Source organism: Mustela erminea, chromosome 1 (assembly GCF_009829155.1).
Source record: "Mustela erminea isolate mMusErm1 chromosome 1, mMusErm1.Pri, whole genome shotgun sequence".
NCBI classification, from domain to species: Eukaryota; Metazoa; Chordata; class Mammalia; order Carnivora; family Mustelidae; genus Mustela; species Mustela erminea.
Window position 1 is genome coordinate 95,890,495 of NC_045614.1, and position 25,346 is coordinate 95,915,840.

General features: G+C 38.7%; 1 protein-coding gene across 6 annotated transcripts in view; it reads right to left on the reverse strand.

Annotated features, from left to right (window-relative positions):
* The window catches only part of PIK3CB (phosphatidylinositol-4,5-bisphosphate 3-kinase catalytic subunit beta), a 205,855-nt gene that overhangs the window by 18,344 nt on the left and 162,165 nt on the right, over positions 1 to 25,346 (reverse strand). For all 6 annotated transcript variants that reach the window (XM_032334525.1, XM_032334489.1, XM_032334499.1 and 3 more), the window contains 3 exons: positions 9,409 to 9,587; positions 8,476 to 8,585; positions 6,952 to 7,030 (listed from right to left, as the gene is read on the reverse strand). In XM_032334525.1, the coding sequence (XP_032190416.1) occupies positions 6,952 to 7,030; positions 8,476 to 8,585; positions 9,409 to 9,587 (368 nt within the window). The remainder of the gene's footprint in view (positions 1 to 6,951; positions 7,031 to 8,475; positions 8,586 to 9,408; positions 9,588 to 25,346) is intronic.

Sequence of the window (25,346 nt, forward strand, 5' to 3'; positions counted from 1 at the left end):
TCAAATCATTCTAAATACCCTAGAAATCGACCTGAAAACTGGCAGAGCAAACTCTACAACTAAAGGTAGAGAAGAGGCCACACTGAAGAAGGTAGAAGTACAGAGACATCACGTGGGAGAGAAATGGACTGTGGCCACTGTGGTGGGGAGGGAGCTATCATGATGGAGAATGGAGACAGATTACCACACAGAGGAGTGCACAAGGAAAACCAATCCCTGTAGCAATTAGCTTGGAAAACAAGAGAGCCCAAATTTTGTGACATCTTAAAACCAGCAGGGCATAAAGCCTAAAGTTCTAAAGTTCAGCACTGGGACTGTTCCTGGAGAGAAGGCAGGGCAAACAGCCTGCCACATAGAGCCTGGAAATAGCTATCTGAAGAGTGCATAGGGTACAAAATAGGGAGGTTATTTGTTCATCTTGAAGCATCCCAGAGAAGCAGGCTTCAAGGACAGACCCCTCCAGAAACAAATAAACTGGCAGGCACCCTGCAACTCAGCATAAGTAGAGCCTCCTCCCGGAATGAGCAACAAAGGCAACACCCACTACCTAACTAGCTTATATCAAGTCTCATCTCCCCGTGCTCTTGCGGACCTGCCCTTCCCAGTCCTTCTTGCCTTAAGCCCAGCACAGCAGGACCCCTCTGTCAGAAGAATGCCCCAAGCCCCTTCTAGAACAACATCTCCCCACTCAGGAGTTATGCAGGGCATTGATTCCAGAGCTCTAGTTAAAATCACATTCAGGCCAGGAACAAAACACTGCCCCAAAAACGCAAAGAGAGCTTCTGCAGATGACTAGCCTTGATGATAAAAAAAAGCCAGGGGCACCTGGGTGGCTCAGTGGGTTAAGCCTCTGCCTTTGGCTCAGGTCATGATCTCAGGGTCCTGGGATCGAGTCCCGCATCAGGCTCTCTGCTCAGCAGGGAGCCTGCTTCCTCCTCTCTCTCTGCCTGCCTCTCTGCCTACTTGTGATCTCTCTGTCAAATAAATAAAATAAAATCTTAAAAAAAAAAGAGAGAAAAGAAAAAGAGCCAGCGCACAATAGCACAGCATATGCAGCACATGTTGGAGACACTCCTGGAAGTGCCAGGCTGTGCAGAACAGGGGACACTACACTTCAGGGCACTATAGGACCTCTTCTTAAGACCATTACCCTCAAGAACAGGCGATGTAGCCAGCTTTCCTAACACATAGAAGTAGGCACAGCAACTTCAACAAAATAAGAAAGAGGAATCTGTGCCAAATGAAAGAACACAACGAGGCCAGGATTACAGATCTAAGTGAAACAGAAATAAGTAACATGCCTGACAGAAAATTTAAAGTACTTATGACAAAGACACCCCCTGGACATGGAAGAAAGAGTTGAAGACCCTTAATACAGAGATTAAAAAAATAATCAAACAGAGATGAAGAGTGCAATAAACAAGATTAGAAACATGCTTGATGCAATAACAGCAGGCTGGAAGAGCAGAGGAAGGAATTAACGATCTAGGAGAAAGAATAATGGAAAGAAATCAAGATGAATAAAAGAGAGAAAAAAGAATTATGCAAAATGAGAATAGACTTAACAAACTCAGTGACTCCATCAACTGTAGTAACATTCACATTACAGGATTCCCAGAAGAAGAGAGAGAAAGGGGGGCAGAGTATTTATTTGAAGAGATAATAGCTGAAAACTTCCCTAATTTGAAGAAGGAAACATATCCAAATCCAGGAGTCACAGAGAACCCCCAACAAAATCAATAAAACCAAACCCATGCTGAGACATATTAAAATTAAAATGGCAAAATATACTGATAAAAAATTTTAAATGCAGCAAGACAATACCCAACTGATAAATTTTTGAATACTACATCTGAAACTAATGACGTACTATATGTTGGCTAACTGCATTTAAATAAAAAATTTTTTAAAAAGCAGCAAGACCCCATAAGGCTCTCAGAGAATTTTTATTTATTTTTATTATTATTTTTTTTTATTTTGAGAGTCAGAGTATGAGTGGGAATGGGAGGGAACAGTGAGAGGGACAGAGAGCATCTTAAGCAGGCTCCACGCCCAGCATGGTGACCAACACAGGACTCAATCTCACAACAATGAGATCATGACCTGAGCCAAAATCAAGAGTCAAATGCTAGAGTCAACTTGCTTGTCAAAAAGTCAGTACAGAATAAACACAACTAAAGGGAAATCATAAAGAGGTAATCAATGATAAAATAGAAAAAAAATCAACAAAATTACAAGCTCCTTCTTTTGAAATACTAAGCAGCACACCTCTAGAGTAACAAAAACAGTGCACATAAAATAATTTTACACATGCAAAAAAGGAGAAAAATTAAACACAGAAGAGGTTTTAAAATTAGGGCGCCTGGTTGGCTCAGTGGGTTAAGCCTCTGCCTTCAGCTCAGGTTATGATCTCAGGGTCCTAGGATTGAGGTCCACATCGGGCTCCCTGCTCATCGGAGAGCCTGCTTCCCCCCCTCTCTCTGCCTGCCTCTCTGCCTACTTGTGATTTCTCTCTCTGTGTGTCAAATAAATAAATAAAATCTTTAAAAAAATTAAAAGATGCTGTTATAAAAGATGTATGATAATAAACCTTAAAACACTGATGAACTGGACAATTTTTAGCTTCTAAATTAACTCAAGAGGGAAAAAAATCTGTTAAGTCCAATAACCATTAAGAAAAATCATAGTCAAAAAGACCTGGACTCGGAAAAAAAAACAACACCAGAACCAAATCTTCGCAGGGACGGAAGAGGGAAAAGAACACTACAAAATATAATATATAGAAGAGTATCTTTCTTTTAAAAGATTTAATTTATTTATTTGAGAGAGAGAGCATGAGAGAAAGCATGAACAGGGTAAGTGGCATAGGAAGAAACAGGTTCTCTGTTGAGCAGGGAGTCCTATGTGGGGCTCGATCCCAGGACTCCTGGATCATGACCTGAGTCAAAGACAGATGCTTAACTGATGGAGCCACCCAGGCACCCCCTAGAAGAGTATCTTTAATGATAACTGCACAGAGAAAACAATTTTTAAAACTTAACTAAAAGTATAAACCTTAAAGGAATCTAGGTAATTTATAGCAGAGAGAAAAACACAGTACTTTTCAACACTGAAAACACAAAGAACCAAGCTATTTATAAAAGAAATGCAAATTTAAATTCTATGAGATACCACGTTATATCCGCTAGATTTGCAAAAAATCAACAAGTTTGCTTGGCAAGGAGATATTTCTGGGTGAAAGTGTAACACTGGTACAACCATTTGGACAATGGTGGTCAATGTAAAAATACACATGCCTTATGATGGAGTAATTCCACTTCCAGCTATATAAACTAAACATCTCTTCCATATGTGAAGAGTGAGCTGTTGAGAAGTGTTCAAACTCAAGCTTTTGTTATTCTTGAAAAAACAATCAATGTAAATAGCTAGTAACAGAAGAATCAATGTAATCAATGTAAATAGCTAGTAACAGAAGAATGGATACATTTTTATATTTATTCAAAGTATTAGTAAAGAAGTGAAAGTAAGAAATTAGAACTTCACATATTAATCTTAATAAATCCCCAAAAATGTTGTGAAGACAAAAAGTAAAAGTTGCATGTGATATAATAGCATTTATTTAAAGTTTAAAACATAGAATAGATATCAAAATATAGTTAAAGCCTAAAAGTATACATATTACAGATTTAAAACAGTGGTTAATTCTGAAACGTGAGAAGGCAGAATGGGATAAGAATGCATTAACTTTATCTGCGTGTTTAATTCCTTTTTTTAAAAAAGTAGGAAACATGTTAATAACTCTCATTTAATTGCTAAAGATATATTTATTAAGTCCCAATGTAAAAATATAAAAATAATAAATTATTTTCTGTACTTCCATGTATGAAATAGTCCACAATTTAGAAAAATAAAAGAATTAAGTAAAAGAGGAAAAGGTAAAACCATCAACTAGCATAGAAAAAAGTTTAAAACTGTACGGACCTATATTACTATCACGAAACATGCTGTTTTTTAATCCTTGATTTGAAGGAAAAAAAAAAAAAAAAAAAAAAGAATACAAGCCCACTGAAGAAAACTACGGAAACAGGTATACGAAGAGTGCCTGACTAGCTCAGTTAATAGAGCGTGCCACTATCGATCTCAGGGTTGAGTTCAAGCCACACACTGGGTGTAGGAATTACTTTAAAATGTTAATGGGGTGCTTGATGGCTCAATGGGTTAAGCCTCTGCCTTCAGCTCCGGTCATGATCTCAGGATCCTGGAATCAAGCCCCACATGGGGATCTCTACTTGGTGGGGAGTCTCCTTCTCCCTCTCTCTCTGCCTGCCTCTCTGCCTACTTGTGATCTTTGTCAAATAAATAAATAAAATCTTTAAAATAAAAAATAAAAAAATAAAATGTTGAGGAAAAAAAAATAAAAAAAGAAAAGAAATAGGTACATGAAGGGTGAAATTGTCTTTAATTACATCACCCAGAAATAATGCCTATTACCATTTTAGTTTGTCAATATATTTTTAAAAATTTATTATTCCAAAATTGTTTTGGAAGATTTTATTTATTTATTTGACAGAGAGAGAGGGAGATCACAAGTAGGCAGAGAGGCTGTCAGAGAGAGAGGGGAGGCAGGCTCCCCACTGAGCGACTCGATCCCAAGATCCTGGGATCACGACCTGAGCGGAAGGCAGAGGCTTAACCCACTGAGCCACCCAGGCGCCCCAGTTTGTCAATATTTTAGCATGTCACTTTTCAGTGAGTTCTTTTTTTTTTTTTTTAATTTTATTTATTTATTTGGCAGACAGAGATCACAAGTAGGCAAAAAGGCAGGCAGAGAGAGGAGGAAGCAGGCTCCCTGCGGAGCAGAGAGCCCGATGCAGGGCTCGATCTCAGGACTGTGGGATCATGACCTGAGCTGAAGGCAGAGGCTTTAACCCACTGAGCCACCCAGGCGCCCCTCAGTGAGTTCTTAATACAACTGAAATAATTCTATGAAAACACTTCTGCACCTCACTTTTTCTTCTTGACATTTGAAGATAAGCATTTTCTCCAAATTGTTAAGCAATTCTCTATGAACAATAATGTAAAATACCTGAAATATTTGGTCATATGAGTACATTAGTTATTTTTTTAAAGCTTTCTTTATTTGAGAGAGAGAGAGAGAAAGGGAGAGAGAGATGTGGAGGAAGGGTAGGGGGAGGGGCAGAGGAAGGAGGAGACAAGCAGACACCCTGCAGAATGGGGAGCCTGATGTATGGCTCGATCACAGGTCCCTGAGATCATGGCCTGTGCTGAAACCAAGAGTCAGACACTTAACCACAGTGGTCTAATTTTCTTTTTTTTTGTAAATAAAGCAAGGATGAATATCCTTGTGCATAAATTTCTGTCCACATTTTTAATATTTTTTAATAGGCTCTGCACCCAGCAGGGAGCCCAATGCAGGGCTTGAACTCACCATTCTAAGACCTGAGTTGAAATCAAGACTCAAAGGCTTAATCAAGCGAACCACCTAGGCACCCCTCCACATTTCTAATTTTATTTTTTTTAAGATTTTATTTATTTATTTGACAGAGAAAGAGATCACAAGTAGGTAGAGAGGCAGGCAGAGAGAGAGGGGGAAGCAGGCTCCCTGCTGAGCAGAGAGCCCAATGTGGGGCTCAATCCCAGGACCCTGAGATCATGACCTGAGCCGAAAGCTTAAGGCTTAACCCTTAATTAGGCTTAACCCACTGAGCCACCCAGGCGCGCCCACATTTCTAATTTTAAAGTAAATTCTGGAAACACTGGATAGAGGATATAAAAAAAAACTTGATACAGGGAGGTTTATATTAATTTACAAAGGTATATGAAAATATTTGTTTCTGTTGCTTCAATGGTCTCTTAGACAAGTTTATCATTTAACAAAATCTTTGCTAGGAAATTAGTGGTTTCCAACTCTTCTTGTAATTTGTACATCTATGCTGGAATTGACTGTGTTCATATAATCTTTAGTGTATTTATTTTATATCTTGTATCAACAGCCTTTTCACATCTTTTCTCCATATCTCTTTTTATAAGCTTTTAAAATATTTAGGATTATTACAGACTTCTACCCTGTTCATTATTTATATTATGCCCAGGGTAAGGCTTAACATTTAATTTTTTAGGTTTATAAGATTCATATCTTACATTGTTATACAAATGCAATCAACATTTTTTTTTTTTTTTGTAATTATCTTCATTTGCTCCTCACCTTAGAAGATTTGGTAATGATTAAAGTTTTAAAACCATTATGTTGGACACCTGTGTGGCTCAGTGGGTTAAGCCTCTGCCTTCGGCTCAGGTCCTGATCTCAGGGTCCTGGGATGGAGCCTCACCTGGGGCTCTCTGCTCAGCAGGGAGGCTGCTTCCCCTTCCCTCTGCCTGCCTCTCTGACTACTTGTGATTTCTCTGTCAAATAAATAAATAAAATCCATTATGTTTTCTTTTTTTCTGTTGCATATAGCTGTTCTGCTGTCTACCCCTAATAATGGTGACAAGCTGAAAACCCTAAAAGAACCCCTAAACACTTCCCTTTCCTAAAGGTAGTAGAATCAGTGCTACCAGGCTAAGAAGACAGGCAGGCCCTTCTCTGGCTTTGTCATTCCCAGGACCACCAGCCAGTGCATCCTTCATGAGAGCACCTTTAAAATCACAGGTTAGATAGAACGTGACTCTTGCTGTCTGTCCAGGTTTTACTGGAAGTTCAAGCCTCTTTCTTTCTGGAATCTCTGTACATATAAAGTTTTACATCTGATGAGACTTCAATAAGACAATGTATTTGACAGTACACTATAAACTGTACAATGCTATATAAATATTACCACAAATAACAATTAATAATAATAGCAGGAGAGAAGGAATAAAAAGGAAGTTTTAAAAATTCAGCTGTGGAAGGAATACAACATGAGACAAAAATAAAGTCACTAGAAATCTCACCGAAGATCCAGACCAGCTTCTTTCCAAAGTAAATCCATCAAACGCAGCATCTGGAGTGTCAACATGTCTTGTCGTAAATCTAAGGGGGGTAAAAATCCTGCTTTATTATAAATACTTTCCAATTTTTGTCTCATAACATTAATTCAAGATTAGCTAATTCAGCCAGACTTAACTAAAACCAGTGACAAATATTGTGCTAATACTTCCCCCAAACTGTAATGCTGACCATATTTATTTTGTTAAATGTTAGGTCTGGGGCACCTGGGTGCTCAGTTAAGTGGCTGCCTTCAGCTCAGGTCATGATCCCAGAGTCCTGGGATCCAGCCCCACACTGGGCTCCCTGCTCAGCAGGGAGTCGGCTGCTTCTTCTGCCCCTCACTCTGCTCTCATGCACTCTTTCTCTCAAATAAATAAATAAAATCTAAAAATATATATTAGGTTTATTGGTTAGCATGTGCCCATAACACTAGTAACTAAATTAAGTTGAACAATATTTTTAATTGGGGCAGCTGGCTGCCTCAGTCAGTAGAACATGTGACTCTTGATCTCAGGGTCATGAGTTCAAGTCCCATGTTGGGTATAGAGATTACTTAAGGAAATTCTCACTATTTCACTTTCATGAAAATTACACAACTTTCATTGTAAGCTACTATACTAATTGTATGGATACTGTAATACTATATAGCACAGTCATGCTGTGTACAGCATCCATACAATTCACACTGCTAATTTTTTTCTTTCCTGGTTGTGTTTAAAAATACACAGAAAGTTCTTAAAAATCACTTAAGTGATTATATGATGGGTTACAGAACTCTAATAGTCAATTTTATTTATTATATCTAAGGATAATTTTCAGCTAACAGAGGGCTGTGAAAGTACTGACTTCTACACAATGACATTCACATGGTCACAGTGGGGTTAGATGTCTAGCAAAACAATACGAGTTCATTTTAAAATAGGCATAAACACATTTACCTATGTTCCTTTAATTCCTTTTAATAAACCCAACATACAATACTATAATCCTTTTGGACGTGAAGAACCTGAAGCTCAGTGAATTTTATGTGACTTGTCTATAATCATACAATAACAAGTGGTGGTTGTCATAACTGCCTTCTGATTGGTATAATCACCTCAGAGGCATTCCTTTTGAAAATACTTGTCAGTAAAATATTTTAATTAAAATATAAAACTATGGCAGCAATATCAAAATTGTTACCACTGAAACAGAATATATGAATATACCACTGAAAATAATCTCTTGTACTTCACAAGCTCTTTACCAAAGAATTAGACCTTGTATTTTGTAGGGGAAAAAAAAGATTTATTAGAACAATGTATATAAGTAAGCTGTAAGCATTATTTTCTAAGAGAAAAAAAAAGGGATTTAAGACATGCCAAATTCAACCTTATGACCACTGATAGCATCTGTTACACATTTACACATCACCTTTCAGATAAAGCAAACTGACAACAAATGAAAAATACTAAGGAATTTGGTACTGTAAAAACCTCAGTACATACCATCACCATTTTTAAAAATCACTCCAACTGAATCTTCACCAAACACTTTGTTGTTGTAAACGAGCCACAAAGGCTTCATTTTGGAATCCATGTATTTACACTTTTCAACACTGAAATCAAACAAGGGGAAAATTAGCCCACCTCAATTTAAAGAAATGGCAAGACTGTATATTAGATGTGGGGAAAACCCTCACCTGTTTCATTTAGCTCTGCAGAAGTCAGAACTAGAACATATCCTCCTGGTAAAAAAGTAACTAGGATGACAGTTTTCACTGGCATGTAGTGATGCCAGATGGGCTAGACTGAAAACCCAGATTCATCCTTCTCACTACCTACATTTAAAATTCCTCCTTTTCTTTCTTTATTCTTCCTTGTGTTATTATATTTAGTCAATAAAAACCAGATATCATTGGATTAAAATTAGGAATATTATGAGTTCATTCTTGATTTCTTAAAGAGATCAATTTTGAAAACTGACATATGAGAATATTTATCATTACCTTTCTATTAGTACTTTTGAAGGGAATAAAAAAGCAAGAAATAATCTTTCAAATTAATTTAAGATCTCATTTGAAACAGGAAAACAAATTAGTAAATAATCTATGATCGTTGCCAACATTTTGCATACACAGGATTTTTAACTCTCAGAAACCAGTAATATAGAAAACAAATTTAGTCACATACACAATTGAAAGGAAAATAACATGCAGTAACTTTTATGAACCCCACAGGTAAATTTAGCTAATAGGTATACATCCTAACACATACAAGAATAACCTTTGAGAAATTTAAGATTTTCCTTCTTTAAATATATTGTACTTATGGAGGCTAACAGCTAGCCCTACTGCTCCTGCAAGGCAGTCACTCAGAAATCCTTTCCGCACTGCCATTTTCATGGAAAATTCACTGAGCACAGCAAAGACGGTCACTTACTAGAGTTCTGAGAGGATAACGCATGGATTCAGAGGCGACTGCAGGTCAGAAAGGGCTTCCCGGTAAGCATTCTGTTTTAAACAAGTATGCATGGCCTCCTTCCCTTTGGCTCTGTTTAGCTTCATTGCATTCAGTTTGATTAAGCTATTTAAAGTTTTTAACTTATTGAGTGCTTCAACCTGAAAAATAAGTGTCCCCGCCAACAAAATTTATTTATGGTTAAAAATAATATAAAGTACTATAGTTTCATGTGATATTATTTCATAACCACTCCCTTCCTCTCCCCAACACAAACATTTGACAACCAACCAAAGTAAAATCAGTGCTTGGTTTATGACAAACATACTAGAAACAATAGAGTAAAAATCTCATTTTTATCACGTTACTTAAAGCACAATTTTTCAATCTTCAAAATCAGGGAAAAGTAAAGGGACATACATTGCTGTTAAGAAGATAAGTATGACAAAGAACTCAGCACTCTGCAGCTCAACAAGTAGTAGAATTTGAAACACAGTCTGAACCATTCCATTTGGCCAGCTTCATAGTAAAAAAGGAAAATCTGTGCACAAGTAATCCTGGGGTTCCTGCCACTCAACCTTAACATCTAGTTCTTGTCATCACTCTGGTGTAACATGTTCTCAATATACTCTTATATTCTCTTTCCATGAGTAATACAGTTAAATGAATTATTGTGTAATAAAACAAATATGAATATAGAGAACAGTATTTGTTGTCCAAGTCCACATTACTTATTTTTATGAAGTAACTCTAGCTATCAAAACTTATGCAAATTAAAAAGAAACTTATGCAGTTAGTACAAAGTCAATCAACAGCGGCCAACTCAATGAAAACCATTGTGTTTAAAAGTCAACTTCACTGTTTAATAATAACTGAGGTCTTTCCATGTTGTGTTATGCAAAAATCCATTAGAAACAGCCTTGGCCAACCATAAGCCATAAAAAAGACATTTTATCTTATTGTTATGTTATTAAAGCTGAAACAGCTTGTTAATATAAATACATTTATATTAACACATAAATCGACTATAACAAGCATATAAAACATGTACACAATAAACATTATGAACACCTTGGCCTGAATTTCCATTAACAGGAGATTTATTTTATAGATTGTTTTCATTTTCAAACTTTGTTTCTATGAGAAGAAACCACTAAGACTCTGTAGGGAGATGAATTCAGTCATGCAGTTTTTACAGACAGGCTTGCTCACAGGAAACTGGAAGGTTCTATGTAGCTTGATGAAAATCGAGAGGGCTGAAGCTTGCCAAGTTAGCCACAGACACTCCATTTCTCAACAGTTTCAGGAGCTGTACAAACACTGGTGAAAAGGGAACCAGTTGAAATACAGACTGTGCAAACAGGAACTTTTTGAAGTATTTCAAATTTGAATTTCTTCTATGTTTGTACAGTTGGGAATTTTCAGGCCCCATCACTAATTGTGTTGATATCCATTTCCTGGAATAGTGTCCTAAATACCCACGTGGCCGTTAAGTCAAATACTTTTAAGTGTTTTGACACCCTGTCCTTCCACAGGTTTACAGTGATAACAAGAATCTCCAATGTAAAGTGTAGAGTATTCCCCTTGCTACTCATCAATTAGGAGTAAAAATAAAGTGATCATACATACATCATATGTTTGATGTTATATAAGTCAAACTGAGGTTCGCAGAGAACCAAAGAAATGTATGCTGTGGTTTGATCATGAATGAAGTCAATGAAGCAGGACCTCATCAAGTTGGGCCTTATAGGCTTTGTTAAAAAGTTTGGGGAAGATCCCTCTACATGCTAGGTGGAGATACTGCTGTATTCACGAATCAATCAATAAAGCTAATAATTAAAACATACTCAATTGAATTTTTTGTGACAACTTCAAGATCTGAAGCAAACTTCCCATGGCATTTGGGGATGAGAAACGCGGGTGCGGTACTGTGAACCATTTTGAATTTACTATCTTTCTCGCCATTTTCCTCTCAGCTCTGAGCTCTGCTCTCTTTGTATCAAGTTCCTGATCTAACTGGCTTTCCTTTATAGGGCAGGTCAGATCGAGCTGGCAGATAGCTTTGCCCAGAGCTCACCTTAGCTGGCAGTTCACCCTGAAGCCCAACTGAGCTGGCAGACAGGGCTGCCTGGAGCCAAGCCCCTAGCCTTTCAGAATACAATTTCCCAGGTGGAAAACCCCAATCTTAGTTGTGTCATTGGATTCCACATTGGAAACTGCTGACAGTTTAGTCTGCAATTCTCTGTTTGTTTGGAATCCTTCCCCAGATTCCATGTTGGGAAATGCTACAGGCAGCTGTGGTTCACCATTTTATTTGGAATTAGTCCATACTCCATATTCCTTGGCATTTGCTCATTTATCCCTTCCCCAGTCCAAGGTTTGATGGGAACTGGTGGTGCATACAGGGCCTTCTCTTGGCCAGGACAAAGTAACATTTCTTGGTCACTGGTGATCTATTAAGGAGCATATGTTTTTCTGTCTTGTTTTATATAGATAAAGGCTACTTCCTCTGAGGGAACTCAGAGGTCCAAAAGCTCCAAAAAGCGGGGCAAGCAATCAAGGCTGTTAGAGCATCTGCCACTTCAAGTAATAGGGTAAGTTGGTCAGGAATGTGTTAGAATGACACTAGGTTACCTGCCAACAGCAAGAAAACTTCTGTGCAACAAGGTATATTGTAACACACCCCACAATTCCCAACCTCATCACATGCCCCTCTTAGGTATTAGTTTGGCTCCAAGAAACCCAAAGGTCTAGCTAAAACAAATAGGATCCTAAAGAGTTGAGCACACCACCTTCCAGCACAACTGCATATTTTATGTCTAAGAATTACATGTAGAGGTCACTTTTAGATAACAGCCTTGAGCAATGAAATGTAGAACAAGGCAAAAGGGCCCACAGTGGGTACCTGGCTGAATACAGACAGGTGACCCACTTCAAAATATCCATAAGCCCTGACTGACCAATGGGCTTCTTACAACCAGGCACAGTTACCAAAAAGGGGATAATTCCATAGGTCCCCATACCTCCTCACCTTCCCCCTTTAAAAAACAGCCCCCACCCACTGCTTCATTGCAGATTGTTTTTTGTGGGTTTTTTTGCTGTCCTGTTCACTGCTCCCTTGCAGTGTATTCAATAAACTTGTATCTCCTTTGTTCTGCCTTGGGTGAACCCTCTTACCTCCCATACCATCAGCTTCTAGGCTACCATCACCCCACGTTTGGGGGCCTCCATCTGATCTGGAGTGACAACACACTACAGTCCTAGAAATTTCAGATAGCTAGTAAAATGGCAAAATCTTACTGAAGAAAACCTGGAAATATAATGGCCATTATGTGGAAATTTCCAATTAGATAAAACACGTAAGAAATGCACTTGAAATCAAGCGTTTCCAAATTAAATAAACAGAATAGGATATGCACTTAGAGTATGAAGCAGCCTCTAAAAGCTTCAAAATTCCAAAACAGTTTCATTGAAGATTCACTGCAAAAGACTAATGAAAAATTAAAGAGAAAGGGTATTTAAAACAAAAACTGTAACAGACAGAGGCATAAGAGTGACATAATTTCTACTGCTCCCCTTTATCCTTAATTTGAGAATCCATTCTACTAACCCCCTGTCTGAATTGCCTTTCTACTCTAAAGAGACTATTAAACAGTTAGCTTATAAAATAAGACCACCTGAGGCTATGGGCCATTCTCTTCTCCTAACTTTCACATCTTGCTCAAAGGCAGAACTAACGGCCACAAAGAATTTCTTAAATCCAGGAGAGAATTCTGAAAATTTCTATAAGCAAATTACCCCTAGAGCCCAGGGAAGAGAAGGAAATAAAATTTCACATTATCCCTTTCTTTCCAGTTCCAGACCAATTGGTTATTGATTGTTTCTCTCCCAGAGAAAAGTATTTCTTTCTTGCTTGCTGGTCTTGTTTTATATCCTAAGGCTTGGCTTTCTGCTCACCTGAGCTATGTAAGTTGTTGTTGTGTTTTTCTGTTGTTGCTATTGTTTTGGTTATGTTTAGGAGTAACTCTAGATCTTGTGAGGATAACATCTTTTGCATATACTTTGAAGATGCCTCGTAGATCCATGGGATTGTTCAATACTGCCAGAAACAGTTGACTGTCAAGGTTGAAACCTGACAAGATATTTGAAAGGACTTTAATAACTTTATGGTGAGAAATTTGCCCAAATTGGAAGATATTATTCAGAGCTTGATAGGAATTTTTTAGGCCTTCTCCCCAACAGTTATCCAGCAGGAAAGAAAAACACTCTAACATAGGTGCATAGATGTTATTAGCCCTTTGATATAATTTAGGCAGCAACCCAAGTCTTTGAGGAATTGAAAATAGCTGTCTTTTGTTTTACAAGTCTAGTCTTTATAGGACCAGAGACAAGAAGCAACTCGAAATCCATCAATACTTTTTACCAAACCCAAAACCTCCCACTTATCTCAATAGCCTTGTAAGTATTATGAATTCTGGCTTTAAGAAAACAAAAATATAGGAGGAGCCTGCATTTTTTCCCCTGTGTCTTTGAAGTACTACATGTCCTATCTGAGTCCTCTCCATAATTCTTATCTAGACCATCTCTTTGACAAGTAAACTTCAGGGAAGTAATCCTTATCAAAAGGGGAAAAAACGTAGTGAAAAGAAGGGCCACCCCAGTGTCAATAGCAGCAATGGCCATAGTCGCCAAACTGTGGAAGGAACCAAGATGCCCTTCAACAGACAAATGGATAAAGAAGATATTATCCATGTATACAATGGAATATTATGTCTCCATCAGAAAGGATGAATACCCCAACTTTTGTATCAACATGGAGAGGACTGGAGGAGATTATGCTGAGTGAAAGAAGTCAAACAGAGAGAGTCAATTATCATATGGTTTCACCTACTTGTGGAGCACAAGGAATAGCACAGAGGACATTAGGAGATGGAGAGGAGAAGGGAGTTGGGGGAAATCAGAGGGATAGATTAACTGTGAGAGACTGTGGACTCTGAGAAACAAACTAAGGGTTTTGGAGGGGAGAGGAGGGGTGGCGGGTTAGGTGAGCCTGGTGGTGGGTATTATGGAGGGCACATATTAGATGGAGCACTGCGTGTAGTACATAAACAATGAATCTTGGAACACTGAAAAAATACAGTTTATTAAAAAAAAGGGGGGGGCGGGCATTTGGAACTTGACTTGTTAAGAACAAATTTACAATTCTTAATGCTCTTCTCCACAAGTATTAGAAAACAGTTTTAGGCCCCTAAGCAGGTAATCTGAATTTACTCCATCCATCAGAAAAACAATTTAGAGCCAACTATTTTTCATAAGCAGTGAGTTTTGTATTATTATACCTAATTCATGGTAGTAATTTAAAGCTATAAGCTATAAGGTCTCTGTTTGCTTCCATTTGTGTTGGTATGTGTGTTCATACATGTGTTTTATTTATTTTTTTTTAAAGATTTTATTCATTTATTGACAGAGAGAAATCACAAGTAGACGGAGAGGCAGGCAGAGAGAGAGAGAGGGAAGCAGGCTCCCTGCTGAGCAGAGAGCCCAATGCGGGACTCGATTCTGGGACCCCGAGATCATGACCTGAGCCGAAGGCAAGCGGCTTAACCCACTGAGCCACCCAGGCGCCCCATACATGTGTTTTAAATGTGCAGTATTTTCTACCTCCATATAGTACTGCCAAAATTAATTTGTAGAAGAGCGCTGTTTGTGGCTTAAAAAAAAAAAAAAGGCACTTACATAAATTTAGACTTCACAAAATTCTCAGAAATGTAACAAAAACTATCCCAGAAGTTTTTCAAGTTCACATACTCTGAAATAATTTTTGGTAAATTAAAGCAAGTTTCAGTTTGTTGCTTGAATGGAAACAGGTCTATCTTTAGAGTTATCTACAACTGTAAGGTAGATAAACAACTTTTATTCTACCTGAATTTTCTAGCTAAATTCATGTACTTCTGTCCTAATTTGTTGACAGAAAAATAACTTAGAATGATGGCTGATTTTGTCTAATGTCTCATGAAGTTTTCGTGGGTAAAATAAACAACTGTTGAGAACAAGTGATTTAAACAGATTAAGTGGAATAAGAGTTAATAAAGTTTTTAGCAACAATTATATTTTATTGTATATGTACTTAAAAATAGCTTCCCAAATCTCTGGTAACTTGAAATTTTAGTTACTTTAAAGTATCAGAAATCTGCTGAGTATTTGCATAATTCACAAATAAGAAAATACTGAAGTATTAATTACTGAACATAGGTTTATCGACTTGTGGCTTCTTATTAGAGAGAAACTAAAAGGTATTTGGATATCCTAGTGCACTGGAAAATTGAAAAAGGCATATGCTTCTAGAAATTATGAAATGTATTCATAAACTTGCCAATCTAAAGAATGCTGGTGTTAACAATTCATAATTTCTTCTAGATTTTTACCAGGAACTAAGGTTTCTAAAAGTTAAGAGTTCTAATTAATATATGTAATTAGAGCCAGCAGAAGTAAGGGAAACATCTCCATATGCAAAGAAAGCAAAATGTGTGTTTTTCGTAAAAGAAGGTATGAGAAATGAAGATACATTTTTGAGGAGTAAAAAGTTGTAGAAAGTTTGTGAAAAATAAATCTTTGAAAAGGTATTTTATATGTGATCAGGGCTAAGACTGGAATGAGTAAGTTTTAATATCAAAAGTAAGCTGGGGGGCACCTGGGTGGCTCAGTGGGTTAAGCTGCTGCCTTCAGCTCAGGTTGTGATCTTGGGGTCCTGGGATCGAGCCCCGCATTGGGCTCTCTGCTCAGCAGGGAGCCTGCTTTCCTCTCTCTCTCTCTTTCTTTAAAAAAAAAAAAAGTAAGCTGGTATAAAATTAGAATTTGGTTTTCTCTGGTTTTTATTTTTTAACTTTTAGTGTACTTTTGATAACAGAGTGTAGAAGTTTCTTTACCTTTAAGTGATCTGCCTAGAAAACAAAGATACTGTGTTTTAACAAAATAATTTCCTGTGGTTGCCCTCTTTATTAGGTTGTTGATTACTTAAGAAAACTGAGTCTTCTCAGTATTAAAAGAGCTAAGTGTTGCAAACAGATAATTAAGTTTCATAATGATCTGTGATCCTATCTAACTATTCAAGGGCTTTAACACTTCATTTCTCCCCCACCATAAACTTCTCAAAATCAAATTATAAATGTTCTTTTTGACCTGGAATATATTTGGGATTTTTCCAAAGGCTCCTAGAATATTTCAAGGGATCTCTTAAACTAATAAGGTTTATTTGATACGTGAAATTACGTAGAAAATATTGTCAAACAAGAAGTAAGCTGGGCAACCCTGTTGGGACCCCCTCACTCTTGAGAGCTTTTTATCTTCACTTAATAAACTTCTATGCTTTAACTCACCAAAAAAAATAAATTAATAATAATATCAGTAAGCCTTCTTTATAAAGCATTTGTGTTCTAAAAATTATATGAAATTCCTAGAAACCTAGCATGCCCTAGTATAATATTATCACTTGTAATTCTGATTATCTTAAAAGGTTTGACATCCTCTGGGACCCCAATAAAAAATGGCAAAAGTGAACCATCTTCTTACTATTACCGCTTCCCTTCTGAAATTGCTGTCATTAAAACTGAGGCTCACACTAAAAGAATTAAGCCTGAGTATCAGAAAAATGCCCCAGCTGACCTTCATGCTAAGGCAACAGCAACACATCTATGAAGATTATGGCACATGTGGAAGAAATCCTTTCTGCTTCTGCAAAACCTGCCCCTCACAGCCAGACTTTTGCCATCCTGATGGACTTGGAAGATGGCAACAGTCTGTTCCTGAATTAGAGAAATTAGCATGTGTAAGCAATAGCTGTAAGTTAAACAAACATTTGAGGCTATGAGAAACCCAAGATGGCTTCTTGGTTCTTGGTGACTCCCTGGCAAACTTTATTTTTTAGTTTGTGGATTCCTTCACCCACCAGAGTGCATTTAAGATGATACAAATTATGAACAGAGATTGGTAAAAAGACTTTATTAAACTGCAAACGCAGTCTACTAGTAATGTCTGACCTGTCAGGTCCACAATCCCCAAGAAGAACTATTTTTGTCCCAAGAGATCTCAGGCCTCCACCTTCTGGGCCTTCTGAATATCTGTAGATGACTTCATTCAATTGCCACTCAGTATGGACTACCAATATGTTAATACTGCATGTGTGTTTTCCAGATGGGCTGAAGCATTCCGAAGCTCCAAGGCTGATGTCCTCACCGTGTATTTCCCACTTGTGGTATACCTTCCACAATCCCCAGTGATGAAGGCCCCCACTTCACTGGACAAATAACATAAGGCTTAATAAAAACCTGGCAAACTTCTTAGAATTAACATTGTCCCTATCACCTTCAATCATAAGGCAAAACTGAGAGAATTAATGGGGTTCTCAAACTTAAAATTTCTAAATTTGCCTCAACTATTGGACTTTCCTGGCCTACGGCATTATCTTTGGTCTTGCTGACTATTAGTAGTTACCCCTTTAGGAAACAAACTTACTGCATATATGACAGTCACCAGTAGACCAATGTCTATTAGTATACAGCCTTATGCTGATCCCTTGTTGTTTCATGCTCCTAAGACCAGCTACTGTAAATCTCTAATATCTTATGCTCAAGACTATCATCAACAGATTAAAGATTTTTTGGATCCCAATTCAAAGGTTCCTGTTGGTCAGAGTCTAGAGCTTGGTGAATGGTCATTCTGGAAATGTCATCGAAGACAGCTGTTATAACCCCACTGGGAGGGACCTTACCCAGTGCTCTTGACCACTACACTGCTTGGGTATTCATCTCACAGCTAATGACAGTTCCACCTCCAACCTGGTCTTGTGCAGAGGCTGGCAACCTCTAAGTCAAATTGATGAGAAAGAGATGTAGCTGACCTTGAGGCAGACTGCTTCTGCCTAAGGCGACAGATCAAGACTTCAGACCTTAACTAAACATGAAAACCTTTCTTCTTCCCCTTTCTTTTACTATGGCATTAGCCTGAAAGATAATGCCCTCATCTTTTTCTCCCCAGGCCATTGCTTAAGGGAGGTAACATCTGGATTTTAGAACAACCTTATAGTTCAGGTAAGAGAAAAATCTGAGACCCTAACTTTTCACAAGCAAAATAAGACAACACATTGGGTGACTCCCTTGAAGTTGCACTGTTGAGTTAGAAAGGACCTGCTGGGAGGCTTTCATGATTCAGGAATTCACTCCTCTTGACAGGACCCTACTTCCCTGGTTACAGGTAAATGTAAATTAGCTCATGATCAGGAAATTCTCAATTCTTGAAATTACTGCAGAATCTGCTGCTAAAGCAACAGAGGCCCAACAACCATCCTTAGATTCTTTAGCCAAGGCTGTTCTTAATAGTAAGACAGCCCTCTATTATCTTTTAGCCAAGCAGGGGAGTACCTCTGCTGTGGCCAACAACACCTGCTATATCTGGATTAACATTTCACAGGAAGCTGAAACTTGGTTACGTAAGATCACTAAGCAAGCTACTTGCCTTAAAAGGACTCTTTCAATAGGGTCTTCTTTGACTTGTCTGGGTCTTGCGGACCATAGCTCCCAATGCACTCCAAACACTGGGAATTACCCTGCTTATAGTTATCATAATAATTGCACCAAGTAATTCTCTCACAAGTTTTAAAGATTTTTTAATTTTATTTTTATTTATTTGAGAGAGAGACAGTGAGAGAGAACATGAGCGAGGAGAAGGTCAGAGGGAGAAGCAGACTCCCCATGGAGCTGGGAGCCCGATGTGGGACTCGATCCCGGGACTCCAGGATCACGACCTGAGCCGAAGGCTGTCGTCCAACCAACTGAGCCACCCAGGTGCCCTCTCACAAGTTTTAAATGTTAAGCCACTAATCATCAAGTAAATGAACTCCTTAAGACTGGAATGTCAAAAAAAAAAGAACAAAGAGAATGACTGATTTCCATAACCTATGAATACCACAGGGATTAAGCAAAAACATTCTAACCTATGGATAATGGAATCCACACAAGAGACAACAAAAACTTTGAGAACTTCAAAACAGTATCTGATAGTGACACTAACGCCTTAAATTTTGATCACATCTCTCCATTAAGCTGAGAGCCTGATCAAAAGGGAAATGTTGAAAGAAAAGGACAGGCCCCAAATGCTAGGCCAAGTCACCAAACTGGGGCTTAATACCTAACCTAACTGCAACTTCAACCTTCTCCTCACCCCCTCTTAAAAGATTTATTTATTTGAGAGAGAGCAAGCAGGGGGGAAGAGGGAGAGGGAGAGAGAAACTCAAGCAGACTCTATGCTAAATAGAGCCCCTAATCAGGGCTCAGTCTCATAACCCTGAGACCATGACCTGAGCCAAAACCAAGAGTTGGACGGTTAACTAACTGTGCCACCCAGGCGCCCTCTTTTCTTCATTTTTAAGATTTGTTTATTTTGTGTGTGTGTGTGAGAGAGAAAGCAGGAGTGGGAAGAGGTGCAGAGGAATAAACAGAATCCCAAGCAGCCTCCATGCTGCGCTCAGGGCCCAACAGCGGGGCTTGATCTCATGAGCCTGAGATCATGAGTCCAGTGCTTACGTGACTGAGCCACCCACATGCCACCACCTCCAAGCAAAGTATAGTCTTAGGCAGGAATTTTCTGCTCAGTACCAATAAAGTAATCTGTCACAGGAGCCCTCTCAAACCCCTAAAGGAAAATGAGGAAATCCACCTCCAATAATAATAAGACCCTCGGGCCCCTTCCCCTAAGGGAAGGTAACTGTCCTAAAACAATCATTTCTGTCCTAAAACAAACATTTCTTTTCTTTTGTTAATTGCATCCCCCATTACTCCCTATAAAATCCTTCTATTTTGCAACTCAAAGTCCCCTGTACTAGATTAGCTGGATAGGACACTGCCCAATTCATGAATCAATTAATAAAGCCAATTAGATGGTTTTTAAAAAATGGGATTTTATTCTCCATGAAATGAATACTCAGGGATTTTAAAAGTGAAAATAACATAATACATCTACATTTTTAAAAGGTTACTTTATCTGCTATGCAGTACAGGAGATACGTGTGCAACAATGGAAACAAAAGGCAAAATTTAAGAAGTTAATGAAGACATCCAGGTGAGGGGCGCCTGGGCGGCTGAGTCGTTAAGCACTTGCCTTCAGCTCAGGTCATGATCCCAGAGTCCTGGGATCGAGCCCCACATCCAGCCCTGCATTGGTCTCCCTACTCAGTGGGAAGCTTTTCCCTCTCCCACTCCCCTGCTTGTGTTCCCTCTCTTGCTGTTTCTCTCTCTCTCTCAAATAAATAATAAAATCTTAAAACAAACAAACAAACAAACAAACAAACAAGAAGACATTCAGGTGAGAGAAGATAATGGATTGGTAGAGGACAGTAGCCATGAGCACAAGAGACACTGATAGGTATGAGATATTTTTAAGAGGACTATAAAATTAAGGGGACTAATAGTATCAATTTCATGTAATTGTGAAGAAAAAATGGCCCATAATAAATGGTGAGTAAATGTTAGCTATTATTACCACCATTAATGGGCTTTCCAAAAGGATCAGATGATAGTTGTTTTAACATGAATGAAAAATCATAATACAATCATAATATAATAATATATTACACATATATAATGTAAATCATGTATGAAAAGCTATGGGAGCTTCTTTGGCAGTGCAAATGAGTTAGAAAAGTATAATGAAACTGGGAATTACCACAAGGATAGTTTATAAAATAGGGTGAACACCAGAGAGGTATAGGAATGAGTAGGTTAAGAGTGAGGAAACAAATGGCCTTCAAATGAGATCAAGAGGTTGGAAAATATGGCAAGGTAGGGAGTCTCTGCCATGAGGAAAAAACAATGTACCAAGAAGCAAAGTCTGGAAGAGGTTTTTTTTTTTTTTTTTTTTAAAGATTTTATTTATTTATTTTACAGAGAGAGATCACAAGTAGGCAGAGAGGCAGGCAGAGAGAGAGGAGGAAGCAGGCTCCCCGCTGAGCAGAGAGCCCGATGCGGGACTCGATCCCAGGACCCTGAGATCATGACCTGAGCCGAAGGCAGCGGCTTAACCCACTGAGCCACCCAGGCGCCCTGGAAGAAGTTTTTTTAATTCTACAAAATATTTTGTCTAAGTGGACTAAATACACGGATTCAGATTACATCAGCTAGTTATAACTACCTTGCTAAAACTTCCTGGTCAGATACAGTTTATAGTCTGATGTTTACACCCAGACAATAATTAACACCTACAGTAAAACCTTCAGGACTCATTTCTCTAACATGCACCCAGACACCTAGACACAGTAAAGGTGTTAATTCTCCCCAATGTTTGGGGAGAATCAGTGCCAAGACTGAAACTGATTTTTCCCTGGCTTCTCCAAAGGAACCTATGGTTTTAACCATGGTAACTGCATATTGGAGGAAAGGAAAAAACCAGACCTTTTCAAACTTCTAGATACTTGCTTTGAAATGACACTAACTCTAGGAGACTCAAAATATCACTGAGGTCCACCAGAGTAGATGCTTATGGAAGTAAGCACAGATATGTTTCACAGTGTGCCCAATGGGTCCCAAACCCATCTCTGGCTATTTCTTCAATTCTAGAATGCATAATTGGAATAGATATACTCAGCAGTTGGCAGAATTTCCTTATTGGTTCCTAGACCTATGGAGTGAGGGCTATTTTGGTGGAAAGGTCAAGCAGAAGTTATCACAACCATCTCTACCTAAGAAAACAATAAACCAAAAGCAGTACCCATTCCTGCAGGACTTAAAAGATGCAGGGGTGGTAATTCCCATCACAACCCTATTCATCTTGCCTATTTGGCCTATGCAAAGGACACACAGATCTTAGAGAATTACAGTGGATCATCCTAACATTATAATTAGGTGGTATACCAAATACGGTTTTGTTGCGGAACGAAGTAACACATCCCCTGGTACTTGGTATACAACTATTGAGCTAACAAACACTTTTTCCTCCTCCATAACTGTCAATAAAGTATCACAAGAGGTTTCCTTAAGCTGGCAAGGCCAACAATACATTTTCACTGTCCTTTCTCAGGGGTATATCAATTCTCCAGCTCTATGTCATAATTTAATTTACAGAGATCTTGATCACATCTACTCTCAACAAGATACCACTCTGACACCTTTATAATATTAGGCTGATCCAACCTAGTGAGTAAGAAACAGCAACTTAGAAGGTAGGAAATATTCCAACAAAAATTTGGGGCCTTTTACCTCAATGAAACTTGAAGCACTCAATTTATATGGAGTATTATCAAGATATTCTAAGGTAAAGAAAAATTTGTTACTCTGGGCCCTCCTACAACCAAAAATGAGACACAGTAGCTAGGGGGCGTCTCTGCATTGTAAAGATAACATATTCCTCAGGTGGGTAATGTACTGTAGTCTATTTCCTAAGTGACCTAAAAGAGTGCTAGTTTTTTTTTTTTTTTAAAGATTTTATTTTTTTATTTGTCGGAGAGAGAGCGAGCGAGAGCAAGCACAGGCAGACAGAATGGCAGGCAGGGGCAGAGGGAGAAGCAGGCTTCCTGCCAAGCAAGGAGCCCGATGTGGGACTTGATCCCAGGACACTGATATCATGACCTGAGTTGAAGGCAGCTGCTTAACCAACTGAGCCACCCAGGCGTCCCAAGGGTGCTAGTTTTGAATGAGATCCCAAATAAGAGAGGGTTCTGCAATAAGTTCAGACTGCTATGCAAACTGCTGTGCTACTTGGTCCTACGATCCAACAGATCTAATGGTTCTTGAACTGTCAGTGGCAGATATAGATGCTGTTTGGAGCCTCTGGCAGGCCCCTATAGGTAAACCATAGCACAGGTCCTCAGGATTTTGGAAAAACAAAAACAAAAACAAAAACACCTGCCATCTCCAGTAGATAAATACTCTCCTTTAGAGAAACAGCTCTTAGTTTGCTAATGGGATTTCATACTGAATGTTTAAACACTGGCCACCAGGCAAGCATGTGAACTGAGCTGTCAAATATGAATTGGGTGTTATCTGACCCACCAAGCCATAAAGATGGGGGAGCAAAATAGTATTCCATCAACAAATGAAAGTGGTGTATATAAGACTAGTCCAGAGCAGGTCCTGAAGGCACAGTAAGTTTTATATGAAAAAGTGACTCAAATGTCCATGGTTTCCCATGGACTTGTTACACTACCTTCTTTTTCTCAGACTGCCCCTATATCCTCAAAGGAAGTTCCCTTCAGTCAGTTAACAAAGGAAGAAAAGAGAAGACTCAACATGATTTACAGTATGTAGGCATCATATGAAACTTGACAACTGTGGTACTACAGTCCCTTTCTGAAACATTTCTAAAGGACTGTGCTCAAGTTCTGTTGGGCAGAACTTTGGAAACTGCAACTCACTGTTCACTTTGCTTGGAAGGAGAAATGGCCAGACATGCAATTATATACCAATTCATGAGATGTAACTAAAGCTTGGCTGATGGCCAGGGACTGAGAAGGAACATGACTAGAAAATTAGTGACAAAGAAATTTGGGGAAGAGATATGTAATAAACCTCTCTGAATGTATACCAAAGGGTGTCTCTGGAAGAGAGTTTTTATAATCAAATGGATAGGATGCCCCATTTTGTGGATACTTGTCAGCTTCTTTTTCCAATCACCCCTGTCATCACGCAATGACTTCATGAACAAAGTGGCCAAGGTGGCAGGGATAGGTGGCAGGGATGGAGATTATACATGTGTTTAGCAATATGGACCTCCACTCACTAAAGCCTACCTGACTATAACCACCACTGAGTGACTACTGTGCCAGCAGCAGAGACCAACACTGAGACCCTAATATAGCACCATTTACCTTTACTCAGGATGGTCAGCCAGCTATCTGGTGACAGGTTGATTACACTAGACTGCTTCTACTATAGAAGAGGCAATATTCTCTTCTTACTGGAATAAACACTCAACTCTCTATATGGATTTGCCTTTTCTGCATGCAATGTTTCTGCCGAACTATCATCAGTGGAGTCACAGAACACCTTATTCACCATTGTGGTATTCCATACACTATTGCTTCTGATCAAGAAACTCATTTCACAGCAAATGAAGCTTAACAATGGGCTCATGCTCATGGTATTCATTAGTCTTACTATGTTCTTAACCTGAAGTAGCTGGCTTGACAGAAGAGTAGAATGGCCTTTGGAAGACTAAGTTACAGTACTAGCTAGGTGGCAATACCTTATAGGAGTTGGGCAAAGTTCTCCAGAAAGCTGTATCTGATCCAAGTCATCATCTGCTACATGACAGTTTCTCCCACAGCCAGGACTCAAGGGTCAAAAATCAATGTTTAAAAATGGAAGCAAAAATTTTGCTTCCTTTACCTGCACCCTTATGCTTTATGGACATAGAGGTCTTAGTTACAGAAGGAAGAATGGTTCCAGTGGGAGACATGATAATGATTCCCCTGGACTAAAAGTTAAGACTCCAGCCCAGCCACTTTGAGCTCCTTATGTCTTCATATCAACAGGCAAAGGGCAGCACGGTGATGCTGGCTGGAGTGATTGATCCTGACTAACATAGGGAAACCGGCCTACTACTCCCAGACAAAAGTTAAAGTATGCCTAGAATACAGAATATTTCTTCTAAGCATGACCATATCCTATCATTAAGACCAATGGACAATTACAAGCTAACTCAGGTAGGACTACTAATGACCTGGACCCTTCAAGAATGAAGGTTTTGGGGGGAATCTGGATGGCTCAGTTGGTTATGCAGCTGACTCCCATGTGCTCTTGCTCAAATAAATAAAATCTTAAAAAAAAAGAAAAGAAAAGAATGAAGGTTTGGGTTAACTCTGCAGGTAAAGAACCACAAGTGAAATGCTTACTAAAGGCAAGGGGAATACAGAAAGGGTTGGAAGAAGCTAGTAA